Here is a 17363-nt window from a genome sequence, read left to right on the forward strand (position 1 = left end):
CTGAATATGATGATGGTCTTCGGAAGGTGTTTCACTCCTAATTACACTAAGTAGCCTAAGTAAGTGCTGTGTTTTGGTGTCTTTGATAAAGTATTCCCTGATCTGTTCTTCACTCCAGTGGCATACTGAATATGATGATGGTCTTCGGAAGGTGTTTCACTCCTAATTACACTAAGTAGCCTAAGTAAGTGCTGTGTTTTGGTGTCTTTGTTTTAATCAAGCATCAATGTTGAATCTTAACAGTGCCTGGACAACTGTTTTTTCTTCCTCTTATCTACTAACATATTGAAATATATTAACAAAGCACATAATACTGAACCGCCCTCATTCCTGGAATTAATCTCACTTGGTCATGGTGTATCACACTTTCTGTATTGCTGGATTATATCTGAACATTTAAACGGTCTGTAGTTTCCTTTTTCAGTGTTATCCTCAGTCAGAATATGTTATCAGTTTAAATAAAAGTTTGGGAAGTTTTATGTACTGGAATAGTACTAGAACTCTCTGTACTGGAACTATCTGTTCTTTGAGGTTTCAAAGACGTGTGTTAAAGACTTCTGGGCCTGAGTTTCTTTTGGGTGATGAGTTCTTTGACAATTTTCCCTATTTCCTGATAAGGCTAGTTAGTAATTTTATCTATTGTGATTTTCCCTCCTCTAAAAATCAGTTCTTGGGTTATCTCCTCCTATATTACTTTTGTTTTTTACCTTCATTCTTTTTTTTTCTTGAATATATGCCATTTCTTCCCCCCAATCTGTTACGTTTTAAGAATAAAAGGTCTTCGAAAGACCCAAAAGCTCAGGTTCCTAATGAGAAGATTCCTACGTAAGTGAGTTAAGAGCTATGTATCTCTCAACTCTCAATTTCGGACAAAGACTACCTTATATCAACCACTTTTAAAAGCTGGTATATGTTCATCATATATTTTGAACAATATTTTATTTTATTAAGCACAGGCAACAAAATTTAAAGATGAAAAATAACTAAAGTAAAATTATATTCACTGCATTATTCTCCAACTTACCTTTTTAAGACTTATTTTAAACTTGCAAATGTCCCAAGTTAAAGAAAATTGTACTGCATGTCTAGAAACTCTATGCTGATCAATGATTTCTCACATTTTTATAGCAGGTATGTAAAACCTAAGCCTAAAACAAACTTAAAACCTTTGTAATAAAATGCAATGTTGGGTATCTGGGTGGCTCAGTCAGTTGAGTATCTGCCTTCTGCTCAGGTCAGGATCCTGGAAAACTCTCTGCTCAGTGGGGAATCTGATTCTCCCTCTCCCTCCACCCTTCCCCACTCCTCCTGGTATGTGTGTGTGCGTGCACATGCGTGCTCGCTCTCTCTCTCATAAATAAAATCTTTAAAAAAAAATTTTTTTGTAAGTGCAATAAAGGAGTCATAATGAGGCAATGTTTTACTTAAATTGTTGCCTAATTTTACAGGACATACAAAATGATATAAAATTCCAGTGTTTGTTATATGAAACTAAAGGCTATACTTTCTAATAACTTACTATGTAAATTGTTAAGGTTTTCTAGTATTTGATACATATAAATGAAATAATCCATTAACATAATTTATTGAGAGCTCAAATTCTGTACCCTATTACTAAAAATAGTCTGTCAATACCATGTCTAATAATATGCTCCTACTGCACTGTACACAAAGACAACTGAATTCCCACCATTTTTAGGAAAAATTCTTTGTAACTGCTGTATCATCAGTCTGAATTTGTGCTAACTATGATCTTAAATGCTGCTGTTCTTTATAAATTCTTATTATTTCTTACTTCCCTTGATCACTGGTTCTTAAATTCTCATACAGAAATGGACAGAGGCAGGCAGGCCTTCTAAACTGGGCTAAAAAAAAACCAGGTCAAACAAGTGAGATAATCACTCTGTCTGCAATTTTCATTATGTATTTCGTATGAATCAAAACACCATAAAAGACTTGAAGAAATGTATGGGACATCTGGGTGGCTCAGATGGTTAAAGCATCTGCCTTTGGCTTAGGTCATGATCCCAGCATCCTGGGAAGTCTTGCATCAGGCTCCTTCCTCAGTGGGGAGCCTGCTTCTCCCTCTCCCTCTACTGTTCCCTTTCTCCCTCTACTATTTCACCTGCTGTGCTCTCTCGCTCCATCAGATAAATAAATAAAATCTTTAAAGAAAAAAAAAGAAACTTTAAGAAGTGCATCATATGTACCATATACAAACATTAAACATTCACCACTCATCCATAAATTGTAAAGAAAATTCCGGAAAGACATAGTACAAGACTAAAATAATTTAGCAACTATTACATTGAGTCTTTTATGGTAGGGGTAGGAAGCAAGTAAAAAACACTTACCATTTGACAGCTAAATTCTGTACCTCTCCATTTTTATCTTCCAGTAACTTCAAAATCATTTTCACTACTTTCCTTTCACTGTCATCATCCAACTTGATGGAATCTTTCTGCAGTTCTGTCATCAAATCATTTGTAGCCATAAACCTATCAAAAAATTAAATTTGTTGATAATTTAAATTTTTTAAGCACAAAGATCATCTCTTTCAAATCTAATGCTATCATCCTTACCTAACTATCTTAAGTCCTAACAAACTCTTTTAAATAAGGTACCATCACTTTAAATTATCTTCCCCAGTTCAGTTCTATTTTAAGTTACTGATAGGACCTACCATGAGTGCTCTTTCATTTTCATAATTTTCATTTTTATAATTAATTGTATCACTGCTTTTAAGAGGAGAAAAACTCCTCTTTACCTTTTCCTTTGCATGTGATTTGAATTTTATCTAGGAAGTCTTTAACTACAAACATAATACCTTCCTATGTAATATTCTCTATTGGATTGAAGGGCGGGGATCACATATTAAAAAATTACTGGGAAATTTCTAAAATACAAATTCTCACTTCCACTCCAATTCCCATCACAAGGTTTATCAGGTCTATTTTCAAAATGGTGAGGAGGCAATTCTAGAATGTTGTTCCATCTGACATCCAGCCCCCTCCCCTTAAGAACTACTGCCAAAGACAAGTTTCATACTGAATAAATAGCCTAACAAAAAACCCCAGAGTGAACAACTGTCTAATCTCAGCTTTAAATTAAAGGGTTGAATAGGAAACAAAAATAAAGTAAGTAGACTCTCATTTTTTTCTCATAAACCTCACTAGCCGATTCATTGTTTTAAAAGTAATTTCTCAAGAGTAACAGATAATCACACTGAAATAACCCCCCCCCCCCAATCTGTCTGAAGGCTGACTGAATTTTTCCCCTAATTCTGGCTCTTCTCTACCTATTGAAATAACCTAACTGCAGTAACAAATACTTAAATGCCTTTTTCATGTAACTGAACCAGATCAAGTTTGAGTAAAAGTATACTATTTATAATGTCAAAATCCGTGTCTTCAATTAAATCAATCAATTAAAAATCACTATTGGAACTGAAATGATAAACAGCTATGCAGATAGTCTGGCAATACAGGCAATAAACTATGTGGTAAGGATTGGCAAAACAATTTATTAACTTAGCAATTCACTATTTGTTATTTAAAGAGTTAGTATGTTCATTTAAGGTTAATTTAAAGAAGTTTTAAACTACAATGCAGGCACAATTCCTACCAAGTTTTGTGAAACAGCTTTAAAAGTCTGTGTTCAAATTGGGATTATACAAGGTAAAGTAAGCATGAACACAGTTGTAATTGATAGCCCCTCCCCATTTTGTATGACAAATGAAATTAAAACCACACAATATTCTAGAAAAAACACAAAAAACTGAGTAATAGCATACTAATGCAGGAATTCTACATACAAAGCATTAAAAATAGCCATTTTACTTCCATAAAATCATGAAATAAAACTAGAGTAGTTAGGACCTCTAAACACCCCTGAAATGCTCATCATCTGGTTGAAGAGAACATGGCCATTAATTTAGGTAAAAAGGCAAAGAATCCCAATGCAAAAAGTTGTTTTAAGGTTCTGAAGGGAGTCTACTGGTAAACAGATTCTTTCCTTTATTTGCCACTTATTCATTGCCTATTATGCTACAAAGGCTGGACTATGAGTGAGCAAAGGATAGATAAAAAGTAAATAAACCGTGGCTGCTGACCTCAGAGAAGTCTACTGATTTTCAAAAATCTAGGATTAATACAAAACCACAGGATATCACCTCACACCAGTCAGATTGGCTAGTATCAAAAATACAAGAAATAACAAAGCACTGGCAAGGATGCGGACAAAGGGGAAACCCTGTTCTCTGTGGGTAGGATGCAAAATGGTGCAGCCACTGTGGAAAATGGCATGGATGTTCCTCAAAAAATTAAAAATAGGAATACCATACGATGTAGTAATTCCACTGCTAGGTATCTACCAAAACCAAAACACTAATTTAAAAAGATACATGCACCCCTATGTTTACAACAGCCAACATATGGAAGCAACCCAAGTGTCCTCTAACAGATAAATGGATTAAAGAACAATGGAATATTTTATGAAATAGCCACAAATAAAGGATGAAATATTGCCACTCTCAATAACATGCATGTATGGGCCTAGAGGGTATTAAAGGGGATTAAGAGGCACAAACTTGCAGCTATAAAATAAATGGCAGGGATGAAAGTAAAGCACAGGAATATAGCCACTAATACTGTAATAATTTGTATGGGGACTATACTTAGCTTGGTGAGGACTGTGTAATGTAGAGAATTAGAACTGTCAAATTACTTTGTGGTACACCTGAAACTAATAGAACATTATATATCAACTATACTTCCATGTTTTTAATTTAACAAATCAGATGACTAACAGTTAAACATTTTTGACAGTTGAAATGAATCCCAGTAATGTCAGCAATAGGAAGTTATACTGAGTTAATTTTTAACGGTGACCCCCAACCAGAAAGTTCTAAGAATTTCTTCCTTCTTTAATTTGATATAAAAATTTGCATTATAAATCATCCTGTTAAGAAGTTGTTTAACCAGATAAAAAGCTGTTCATGGCAGATTCAAAAGCCAATTTGTAAAATGTCTCTTAAGCACGTAATAATGCTCTAGGCATGGTGTAAGACCTAAGATGTAAGGCAGACCCAGCCCCTTCCTCCTCATCTTTTCCCTTACTGTGGCAGACAGGCAGGTACATGGACAAATCTCAACCTTACAGATTTTTAAAAATACTCAAGGACATTTGACACTGATCACACCAAAGAACTGACAGTTAGTTTGGATTTCAAAAGATTAACAGGGATGTGCCTGGTGAAAGCTGGTTTGGAATTTTAAATTTTTATTTTTGTCTGTGTTGGGGTTGGGGTGGTGGCAGCAGCAACAGTACTGAGGGACTAACACTTTCAAGTGAAAGGCTAAGAAGCAGTTAAGTGTGGCTGCGACAGAGGCAGGTACAAAGAAATCTAACAAGAAGATGGAAATGGAGGCTGACGTCAAGATAAGAAAGATCTGATATACTCACTGACTATATAATGAGAACCTATTATCTATGTATCAGGTACTATGCTCAACCCTGTATGAACAAGAGATGGCAAAAGCAAACAGTTCCTATTGTCTTGGAGCTTACAATACAATCACAGAGACATACTGGTTTTAAAAACTACATATATGGGTTAATGATATATGTAATTATGAACAGAGACAAATGCTAGGAAGGGAAGGAAAGGAATAGGGCACAAAGAATACTCAAAGGTTTAATAAAGTAACCTGATGTAGGTTGCACTAAGTGTCGTGCATCAGGAAAGACTAAACTCTGAAGCATAGGCAGGAATTTGCAGGAAGGGGGGGGGGGACGACAGACATGTAAGCAGGGGCCAAGAGACTGAAGAGAGCTGGGCGTCTTATTAGGATTTGTTTTATTCTAAGAGCTATGGGAGGCTACTGAAAGGCATCTAGGTCAGAGATGGGCAGGATACTGAAATGATCAAATGTGTATTTCAGAAACATTACTCCAGCTACACTATCATCAGAGTGTAGAGGGAACCAATCCTCATTTACCCAAAATGAATGGAGAAAGTTAAGAGAATTACTGTAGCAGTCTAAGTGAGAAATGATGGCAGCTACAATTAGGATTATGACAATCTATGGAGGGAGAAATATGGACATACAATCAATTCTTACATTACTAGCAGAGTAAATGCCTTCTTGTTTCAGCTCATATACCATAAAAAGTATCCTCTACCTAGTGCCACATCTTTCGCCTTTGTGCTTTTTGTTGCTGGTTAATTTTGCTGTTTAAAATGAGCCCCAAGCATAGTGTAGTGCTGTCTGGTATTCCTAGGTACAAGAAAGCTGTGTCTTTCAGAAAAAAAAATACATGTATTAGATAAGCTTTTCTCAGGCATGAAGTGACAGCACTACTGGCTGTGAGCACAATGTGAATGAATCAACAACATATATTAAATAAGGTTGTCTTTAAACAGAAATAAACATAAAACAATGTTATGAACTGATCAACTGTGACTAGAGGCTCACAAGAACCTACCACTATATTTCCCCTAGAAGTAATGGCTCAGTATCACTAATTCAATGTTCATGGTAACTTGATAGTACTATCTACAGACAATAATAAGAACCAACTATTTGAGTTTTAAAAAGTTAAAATAAGTCTTTGAAATGGATTAGATATGGGGATGGAATGGGATGAGCTAGAAAATGGACAAATAAGTAGGAGGAAAACCACGGGACTTGGGTGTTGTTATAGTCAGGTATGTATATATCCCTTCCAGAGTCTTACTGTTACCGAGCTGCCATTGTCATATCAGATGGTTCAACCACTCACAAGAAGAGAAAGGATTAATAAAGCTGGCTCAACTACAGACTACACGGAATGGCCATTCCTCTGATCCTATTCAACAAAGTCTCAGCAACAGTGAAGATGCAGACATCATAAATCAATCATGACCTGCAGCCTAACTCCATCGGCTGCTGGTCAAAAGGGAGGACTAAGAAAAGGGAAAAAACAAAAACAAAAACAAAAGAAAGTAGCCCTACAGTCCAGGAACTGATATGAGGCTCATACCTATATCTGAATGTTATTCCAAACAGATCTGATGCTTACAAAGAAAGTGTATTGTTTTCCTAGACATCAACAACTTCACAGAACAGCCATTTCAGACAAGTTCACTTAACACAAAATACCAAACACATCTTCCTCTCTAACTCATTAAGTGACTGCTACTTCACCAATTACAGCTTCTCCTCTGCTTTAGTCTTGCCCTCCTCATATTAAGATATCAAACGATGGAATTGTCCCAACATTCCAACAATCCAGTTTAGAACTCCACTTCCTTAGAACCTTCCCAAAATTACCCAAATGAATGGGGCCTTACACTCTTTAACTGAAACTGCCCATAGTGTGTGTTCTCTCTCCCTCTATGGTAATAAACCCGATCTGTGACAAGGATGCCTATTTTAGAGAATTTCAAGAAGGAAAGAGTGATAAACAATGCTTGTATATCAAATAGGTACGCAAAGAAAATATCTATTAAATTATTTACACAGAGCTTGTTAGAAACTTGGGGAAGAGTAATTTCAATGATCTTAGTGGGCAACAGCTAAGAAGTTTAGAGTTTATCTCGTAGTCAATGGGAATTAGTGAAGAGGGCAATCATCAGCTGAGGTATTTAGAAAGAAAATTCTAACGGAAGAGTTACCAAAAGACTGGATTAGAAAGAAGCCTGAGACAGGAAGACTCATTTTGAGAAATACTCATCAGGAAATTAAATGAGAGAGAAAAAGGTAGAAAGGTGACATCGAGATTTTTCCAACTGGGACATCTGGTACATGGTAATACAATGGGACAAAATAGGGGGGCAAAAAAAAAAAAGGCTTAAGGTGGGAGAGCGGAAAGTTAAAATGCTAACTTTCAAGCTTCTAAGGCAGGCCCAGGTGGGCATAACCTATAGACAATGCCATCTCACGTATTCAATAAATAGTCCAGGAGTACCATCATGAGGAACTATGCTAGGCTCTGCACACACAGTTATGAACAAGATAGTCACAGGATAGAATCTATACACCTGGCTTATTCCACTGGACTGAAAGTTCCTTGAGAGGAGAACTTATTAATCTTTAGTAAATCCAATGCAGAGATGTGCAGAAACAATGGCAGAAATAGATACCTTGTATTGCACAATGAGCAGTCTCACAACCCTTCCCCTCATACATATACAAGAACAATTTCACCCGTTACTAACAGAAATCTATGTGATTAAGAGCCAACTGCACCATCCAGTGAGTTCATGATCTTTCAAGGAACTCATACACACACCACTACTATCTCATTTTTTCTAATTTATTCCCTTGGAGTATTAATTTAGGAGGGTCTTAATATTGTTCATGTAAGTAAAATTTTTAGTCCTCTTCTTTCCAGTTTCCTCAATGAAGTCTATTTTTCAGTGGTGAGCTTTCATCATTGCTGATAATCCGTGTTAGCAGTACAGCTTTATCAAGAAAAATCACGTAAGTGAAATCCAGTAACTTACCGCCATCAACCTGCAAAGTACCTAAAGGGTGCCCAGAAATCACCTTCTTAAAAACTCTACAAATCGATTTCCTCTGATTAAAACTTACTTTTCTTCAAGCACAGGTAGTACAGAGAACTTCGCTAGTATTTATTGTTACATTATTATAAATACCCATACATTATTTTCAGCTATGTTATAGGATCCTGAAGTCCCTTCCAGCTCTGAAAGTGAGGTCCATATGAGGCCTGAGTTTTTTTTTTATTAGCATTTACAGTTTCCAAGAAGAAAATACCTGCTAATATCCAAAAGACATACATACATAAATTTGGTAACATAAACCATTATCAAGCTAGGAAATTCTGCAATGTAGTAATTATTTTAAGATTGTATCAAATGATATTTTAAAAAATTGACTGACAGATTTTTACAATGGTTTCTGGAAGAAATTTCTCAAAATTGTTACATGTTTTTCTCTTTAACTCTGTACTTAAAATCCAACTAAAACTATCACCTGAGAACCCACAAGTCCAAAACAGTGGAGGACTCAGTTTGGTAAAACAAGTTCCCTACCCTTACAACCAGCTCCAGTCAAGATTATCTACTTGTATAGTGACCTTTCACACTTCACACTTGTGCTCATTTTCTCTACCTACAATTTCAAGACCTAACTCACATGATTCCACCAACAGGAATCTCCTTGCTATTATCTTCTCTACCACTTAAGGCTGAGAACTACATATTGCTCTGGGTTATCTTTTTGTAAAAGTGTCTTAAGCCATTCAACAAGTATGTAAATATTACTGAGGGCAAGCACTAGATCTTAAAACATTTTGCAGTCCCTCTCAGGGAATTACTTAAAATGTCTTCTAGCACAAAATACTCCATAAGCCTGAGAGGGAAATGAAATTTAAGTTTAGTCTTAATGTCCCCTAGTCAAAACCCTGGAGAAGTAGCTAAGAGTTCAAGCTCTGGGGGCACCTAGGTGGCTCAGTGGGTTAAGCCTTTGCCTTTGGCTCAGGTCATGATCTCAGGGCCCTGGGATCCAGCCCCACATATGGCTCCCTGATCAGTGGGGAGCCTGCTTCCCCCTTTTTCTCTCTGCCTGCCTCTGCCTACGATCTCTGTCAAATAAATAAATAAAATCTTAAAAAAAAAAAAAAAGGAGTTCATGCTCTGGGGGTTGGGGTTGGAGTTGGGGGTGGTCTGGAAACCCCAGATCTAATGTCTAACTCACCCTGGACAAGTATTTAATGAACACCATCACACCTGAGTTTCCTGGACTGGAATAGAGATTGTTAGTATCCACTTTACTAGAGTTATAAGGATAAACAGGATCCAGTATATAAAGCTGACAGTAAGCATTAATGTTAACTACTATGTAGATAAAGATAGAACAGTGATAAATTTTCTTCAGCTCCTTAGTCCTTGGAATACTTAAATTCAATTGGTGGTGAAACATATGAGTAAAACTTAAGTTATCGCAACCCAATTTTCAATATTAATATTCATAAACAGAGCATTCACATGGTTTATGCACATTTAAGTTTTCATTCTGGTATCTACAGAATGACCTACCTACTAGTAGTAAACCTTAAAATACTGCCTTCAAAGAGTACAGAATACTAAAACATGAAAGAAAAAGGACATAAGATGTCCCTCACCAATAAATTGAACCCATGATTTAAATCCTACAAAATGATTCTTTTAAAAATGCTAACATCTGAAAAATTTTTAGCCTGTACCCATTTCTTTACTTTCTTCATATGAATGGACTATTTAGTTATTCAGACACCTAAAATTTCAGGTTTATAAGGGACCTTTTGTAATCACCCAAGAACAAGTTTCTCAAAGTAAAAATTTAGTCCCAGATTAAGTAGTCTCCCCAAGATCTCATAGACAGTTCCCAAGAAAAAATCCTACTAGACTAGAACATATGACTAGAGCCCATATTTTGTGACCGGTAGGTCATAGTCTCTGGAGTCTAGCATGAGTGGAGTAATTTTTTTTTCCTTTTAGATATATTACTGTTTTTGTCTCCCCTTAGCATAAGTAGAGTGGTTTGCACTAGATATCCTATAATATTAACTCTGTCCTCAAGATCTTTGTTACTAGCTATTTTAAAACACATAGCAACTAACTGATATTTACACCAAAATAAACAAATTCCAAATGAGAAAGTAGAAGGGATAATTTTAAAATAGAACACATATATACAAATAAATGCCTATACTAAAATTATACAGAAAAATATTCAAAATACTTGATTTTAAATGCTCACTATTTTAGTTACTCTCTATCTGTAACTTAATATTCAGAGTACTTTAGTTTGAAAGACTTGTCTGTAACTGGATGGCTTCAGGATATTTTACAAGTCTTTAAAACACAGTTAATAAACATACCTTAAAAATGCCAAATAGTTGGAAGTCACAGTTCATACAATTAACTTCTTTATCAACTATTAGAAATATATCAATATTACACTTTTATAACAACCTTCCCAGCAATGTTTTGATTTACTCTAGCTGAATCTGGTAGATAATTCTTATCAAGTTCAACACTGACTACAGCTTAACATAAAAGCATTATTTCTTTCATATAATTTATTTAAAAAAGAAAACAAAATCATATATAGATCATCTTTACAAGAAATTAAGTAGCTTGAGTCAAAAATCACATATGCAGTATAAACAGGGCTTAATTTGTTTATTCTAAGCATATTACCCATACACAAGTCTACCCAGTTGAACAAAGTCATGCTATTACAGTATTACAGCAAAGTGGTATCTTTAGTATGAAATTGAATACAATCAGAACGATATTTAGTACTTTTACAGAATGAGCCAAATTGACAGAAATGGTGGGGGTGGGGGAGACGGGGAATCACACCACACATTCTACATAGCTGAAAGTTCATATATATGTGTATATATATGAACCATGTGAATACACTGACACATCAATTTAGTTGGGAATATGATCATTACAGTTTTCACGCTTCTCCTTTCACAAATAGAAAATCCCTTCCTGGCAGATGTGGTCTGGGCATTTTCAGGTATTGATATTAAAGGGTACTGTGCATATATACACAAATAAAACAAAATAGGCTTCAGCTTCAATTTTAATTGAAGACATCTGTTCTTTCCTTTAAAATGCTCACAAAATACAACCACCAAGCCTTAGAGAACAAAACGAATATCAAAGAAATAAAAAAGCTTTTTTAGACTGGGAGCTTATTTATTTTGTGATGGGACAGGAGGTGGGAAAGAAATGTAACCACCACTGTAGCACCAAAAAAAAAAAAAAAAAGAGAGGGGGGGGGCGGGGAGAGGCCAAGATAATCCGTAAAAATATAACAATTGTTCAGTATACATATTACCAAGGTTTGGAACAGTCAGTACTCGTCTCCTAGAACAGAACTGCCATAATAAAGCCTCATATTCACACACACACACACACACACACACACACACACAAACTTCCATCAGGAAGACCCATTTGCTTGCTTTACGTTTAAGGTCCAGGAATTCACCTTTCTGGCCGTAGTTTTGGATATAAGGAAATGAGAATGAAACCCCGAATTTCTGCTTAGTTTTCACCTGACAAGGAAAAATGACAAGAGATGCTGGCGGGAAAACCCTGCGAGTCAAGTTCCCTCGTCCTGGCTCCCTCCCCACCCCACCCCCTTCTTCCCACCTTCACGAAAGGAATCGTCCAAAGAAAAAGTTTAGAACACAATCCGTGGACAGCTCAAATAAAGCAGATCATTCAAGCTGAAGGCACCTAGGCCCACTCCCTCTGCGGGAAAAGAGGCGGCCGCTGGGGCCCGGAGAGGGCAGCCAGCCTCAGCCCTAGCCAGGAGGGCGGCCTAGCGCTCAAGGCGGGCTGGCCGGTAGGCCCGGGCCTCCCGGTCTCCGAGCCCAGAGCAACTCCCTTCCCCACAAGGGTGGGGGATTCTGCCCCTTCACACACCTGGGACGCGAAACCCACGTCTCGGGACTGGGGGTGGGGAGCAGGGAATGCAGTGGAGGCGTCTGGGGACGCAGAAGGCGCCTCGGACCCGCAGCGGGCAACGGCCTAGAGGAACGAATGGGGGGGAGGGGGTTGGAAGGTGGGAGAAAAAGGAACCTGCGGGATCAGGGAACGGGGGGTGGGCCGGAGAGCTCGGGAAGGCGCACAAACCGGCCAAGGCCAAAGGGGTGGGGCAAGGCCCGTGTGAGGGCCAGGGCCGCGGAGAGGGGACCCCAAGGTGGGTTTACGGTCGGATTTCGGCCTCACCTGAAGTCCTTGTCGCTGGATGTCATTTTTTCCAGCAAATTGGAAATGTGGTACGAGGCGCTCGCCATGTTGACGGCCTCGATCCCGCCCGCTGGCGTTGCTGGTGCTGCTGCCCGCTGCCGCCGCCGCCGCCGCTGTTGCTGGCGCTCCTCCTCTCGCTCGCGGCGGCTCCCGCTTCCAGGGTCGCAGCGCGACGCCGACGCTGACTAGGGAGGCGCCTGGACGGGCCGCCCCCTCCTCGGAGAGGCGTGGGCCTGTCCTGGAGGAAGCAGAGGCTACGGGGTCGGCCTAACGACGGCGCCGCTCGCCGGGAACCGAGCTCATGGGCAGCGAGGAGTACAGCAGGGCCTCTCCGGGGAGCCAGACACCTCCACTCGGGTCGGTCTCGCTGCCACTCTCACCGCACTCGCTCCCTCGGGCAAGAGGCCAAAACCCGCCTCCTTCGCTCCGGGGGCGGGGGCGACAAACGCGGGACGCCACGGAGAGCCGAGGTCAGGGTTCATGGAGGTCTCCCCACGCACGCGATTGAGACGCTAGTTAAAAGGTAATGCTGTTGGCTGAGGCCTCCGTCAGTCTTCGCGCGAACCGCCTTTCAGGAGGCATGACAACGACCAAAAGGATTTGTTCTCGCGAGACTTGAAAGCGACGGTTAAAGGACGGGGGGTGGGGGAAACAAGCGTGCTGTAATCTGAGAATAACTTGCTTTTTTTCCCGTATGACAGTCAAGGAAAGGTTTACGATTTTTAAGGGGTAGAGCGCCAGGAGTAATGCTCGTTAAGGGGTAGCGTGGGGACCAACATAAGAATTATCAAAAAGAGCTTTCATTCGAATCGGACGCGTGGCCTACTTTGCCTTCACCACGGTGAAATAATGTTGCCACGTGAAAACCACAAATCCCAGAATTCAGTCGGGGCATGTCCCTGGGTCAGGATGTGATTGGCCGAAGGAACTTGGAGCTTCTTCATTGGCTCCGCGCGAGGACTGAGTGCTGGGATTTGTAGTCTAGACCGTGAGTTGTGGTGGATAAAATCTTTGGCTCCCCACGCAATTGGTTTGGCCGCGTATTCGGATTTCCTCTTAGAACCCCTTTTGCAGCTGTGGGATGTCTGCAGAGCTAGGCTGCTGCGGGTTGGGCAAGCGCAATGCGGATCAGTTAGTGTTCTTGGCAGAGATATAGTAGAGACTTCTAGCGCCAATCCTGGAGAATGATGGTAGCTTCATCCTCAAGGAAGAAGAGTCTCTGCTAGGGACAGTCCCTCTTTGCATTTAAGAGCTCCCTAAAGCAAGAAAGGCCACGACTGTTGATGGTATTCAGACCTTTTCGTTTTATTCAGAGTAGCTAAAGGACTACCCTCTGTAGTTAGCTCCTGTGGATCTTTTAATCCTGCACCTGTGTTTGTTCCCAGAGACATACACACAGCGGTGGGAAATCAGATACCACATCATTTGTTTCAGTGCCCACGTTTTCTGTGTTTAATTGGAATTGGAGCTAGCTCAAAAGCCTTTCTAAAAGAAAGAGAAAGCCCAGTCAAGAGTCAAGGAAAATTGTGTCTCAATCTGTTACTGCTCCTTTAAACAAAACACCTAAATAGCTACTTTCTTCCAGTTATTAAATCTGACGTTTCTCCACTGTTCTTTCCCATAGTTCGCAAATGTTATTGTGTGTCTTCTAAAAGCCAGAAACTGTTATAATCAATAAGAGTTCAAACGGATAAAATGTGATCTGACCTCATGATTCATACCTGAATTTCCCCCCTCATTACCCTTACCCCAATGTATCCTTTTACTTAATGCTATTTCTCCCCAGTACTACCATACTTCTTTACTCATTTTACCCAAATCAGCCATTGTTAGGTTCCCAGCACACTTCATCCACAATTAACTCCCTTCTGCTCAGAACAACCTTTCCTCATATTTAATAAGAACTATGCACATATATGTCATACACAAGCTGATCATTTATCTTGTGTGGACCGTAAGGCTTAAAGACTCAGTCATCTGGTGATAACTTTTTTTTTTTTTTTTTTTAGCCTGAATCCAGTCAGACACCCAAGTCATGTTTTTTCCATTTGTGTGTAAATCCTTCCATTTATCAGTTTTCAGCTGAACTAGAATATTTGTAGTCAGACAGCTTAATATAAATCCTATTTACTGCCACTTATTAGCTGTCTTAGGCAATTCACTTCAAGGTCTCTGCGCTTCGGTTTCTTTATGGATAACACTATGATCATCAGAGTACAGTATTACCCCATCTGGCTGTTTTAAGAGTCAAATGAGCTATTGCCTGAGTCTGCCAGTAGTGCTATAACTAAACTCCTTTGATTGGGTGGCTGAAACAACAAGAATTTGATTTCTCATAGTTTTGGAGGCTGAAAATCCAAAATCAATGTAATAGCAAGGCTGATTTATCCTAAGACCTTAGCTTACAGATGGTGGCCTTCTCATTATGTCTTTGTGTAGTCTTTCCTGTGTGCATACACACTAGTATTTCTTATTCTTCTAAGGATACCAGTCCGATTGGATTAGGACCCCCTTCTCTTAACTTCATTCGACCTTAATTGTGTCCTCATTTCACCTCATATATCTTTTTAAAGGACCTCTCTTCAAGTATTGTCATATTGGAGGTTATGTCTTCAACATGTGAATTTGGGGGGAGATACAGTTCATTCTATAACAACATCCCATATGAAGTGTTCAGCATATTACCTGGAATGTAATAATCTTTATAAATAACCATATTTCTGGTAGTTACAGAGGTCATGGGAAACATCTAACAAAAGTCAGCTATTGGTGGTAGTATATTCCCTCAGTCTTTCCCTTGTCCCTATCCCAGACTTTTCTGTTTAGAGTTTTTTAAAACATTGTTTTTATAGTGCTCCTCAGCAATTTAAAAAGTTCAGTGGCTCTCTACTACTCAATGAAGTAGTCCTCCCTTTTGGCAATCAGTGTGCACCTTCATCTGTCCCTAGCCCTTTTTTTCTGACCTTTCTCCCACTATTCTAATATAGAAATTGCTCCCATCAATTTTTTTGAGTCTCTCAAAGACCCCAACTCCAAATTTTTGTGTATTCACTATTATAATAATAAGCCCTTACTTCTAGGTCAGGTGCTACGCTGATTCATTTAATCCACATTTTAAGTATGAGAGGCACAGAAGACCTAAGTAACTTGCTAAAGGGGCAGTCAGGATGAAAACCCAGGCAATGTGGTTTCAGAGCCTATGCTCCAAATCTCTGTACTAAAGTGCTTGTGCCCACCTGCGGTGCTGGTCACGGTCCCCTATCTCTTTCTAGGATCTTGAACCAACAATAGTATTTATATTCTAGCTTCCAATTAGACTGTAAATTCCTTAAGAGCATAAACCAACTTTAAACCACTTCTGCTTCTTTCAAGTACTTAGCCCATGCCAAATTCGTAATAGGCACTCAAAAGTACTTAATTTTATTCTGTATTCTTGACCTCTTAGACATTTGATCTATGTATCACTGAATATAGCTGGTTACTAAACAGTGCGGAAATGCTTTCCTTTAAGGATCTGTAAATGCTAAATTAATTTTAAGTGCAAAAGAAAATAAGCCTACATAAGGCCGCCCTCCCAATAGTTTTCTTTAGTCAATGGTCATAATGGAAAACTGAGACAAGAAAAGAAGAAAAATGGAGTCCTTCAGCTCTTGGAAGTTTCTTCAGATATCAACCAGTAACTTAGCTGAAGTCACCAACATTGATTGAGTGATTGCACTGTTCCAGGCAGTGTACTAGTTACTGGGGAGGCAAAGATGGGCAAGACATTGTCCTTAATTTGGGGGGACATTCATATTAACCAAATCTTAAATTTCATATAATTTTTTTGTATGTTTTTGCCTAATGGAACAGATCCTGAAATTGTCTTTAATATGTTAATATGGTAAGACTGAGGTGAATTGCTTGTTGCTTTTCCCTCCTCCACTCCCCCACGTGTGTTCCCTCTCTTCTTGTGTCTCTTTCTGTCAAATAAATAAAATCTTTTTAAAATTTTAAAAAATAAAATAAATAAAAATAGGGTATTTTATGCCTAATGTTTTCAACTCGAGGGCTTCTGAGACAATAGAAACGTCTCATTTTATACATGTGTGGAGGGAATGTGTGGAAGGGGACCTCGAAGAATGTGGAACGGCAACAAAGACAAGTTTAAAATGACAATGACTCTTGTATAGAGAAGTGAAAGGTCTGGAGGGATATAACAAAAAATGAAGTTATCTTTGTATCTTTTATAGCTATTGAAACCTAAATAAGAAACGTGCAATTTCCCAGTGATTTGAGAGGAATGCTATTCAGTTCAGATTATTTTCCTAAAAGATGCTTGAGGGCTTGATCTCAGTTTCACCCTTCGCCCCATTATTACAAGAAGGCTTTTACCATAGCATTTCCCAAACTGCATACTGGTCCCAAACACTAACAAACACTTTCCATAAGATATCAATAGAAGCAGATACTATTGGGGTTTATGTGATGGAGAGTAGAGTTTTAGTTTAAAAAACATTTAGAAAACAGTTTTTCTTAAACTCCAGAAAAATCTCAGAACATTTCACATGCTGATGTGCTGTGAATACCCAAGAGGAATTTTTAGAAGCCCTCTGGA

General features: G+C 38.7%; 1 protein-coding gene across 1 annotated transcript in view; it reads right to left on the reverse strand.

The window, feature by feature from the left end:
• Positions 1 to 13585, reverse strand: part of CAND1 (cullin associated and neddylation dissociated 1) — a 40474-nt gene extending 26889 nt beyond the window's left edge. The window contains exons 1-2 of the mRNA XM_082740966.1: positions 12746 to 13585; positions 2355 to 2498 (exon numbers count right to left, since the gene is read on the reverse strand). Coding sequence (XP_082597092.1) covers positions 2355 to 2498; positions 12746 to 12813 — 212 coding nt within the window. The 5' untranslated portion in view covers positions 12814 to 13585. The remainder of the gene's footprint in view (positions 1 to 2354; positions 2499 to 12745) is intronic.
• Positions 13586 to 17363: the final 3778 nt, after the last annotated feature.

This window comes from Mustela nivalis (assembly GCF_964662115.1).
Source record: "Mustela nivalis genome assembly, chromosome: 7".
NCBI classification, from domain to species: Eukaryota; Metazoa; Chordata; class Mammalia; order Carnivora; family Mustelidae; genus Mustela; species Mustela nivalis.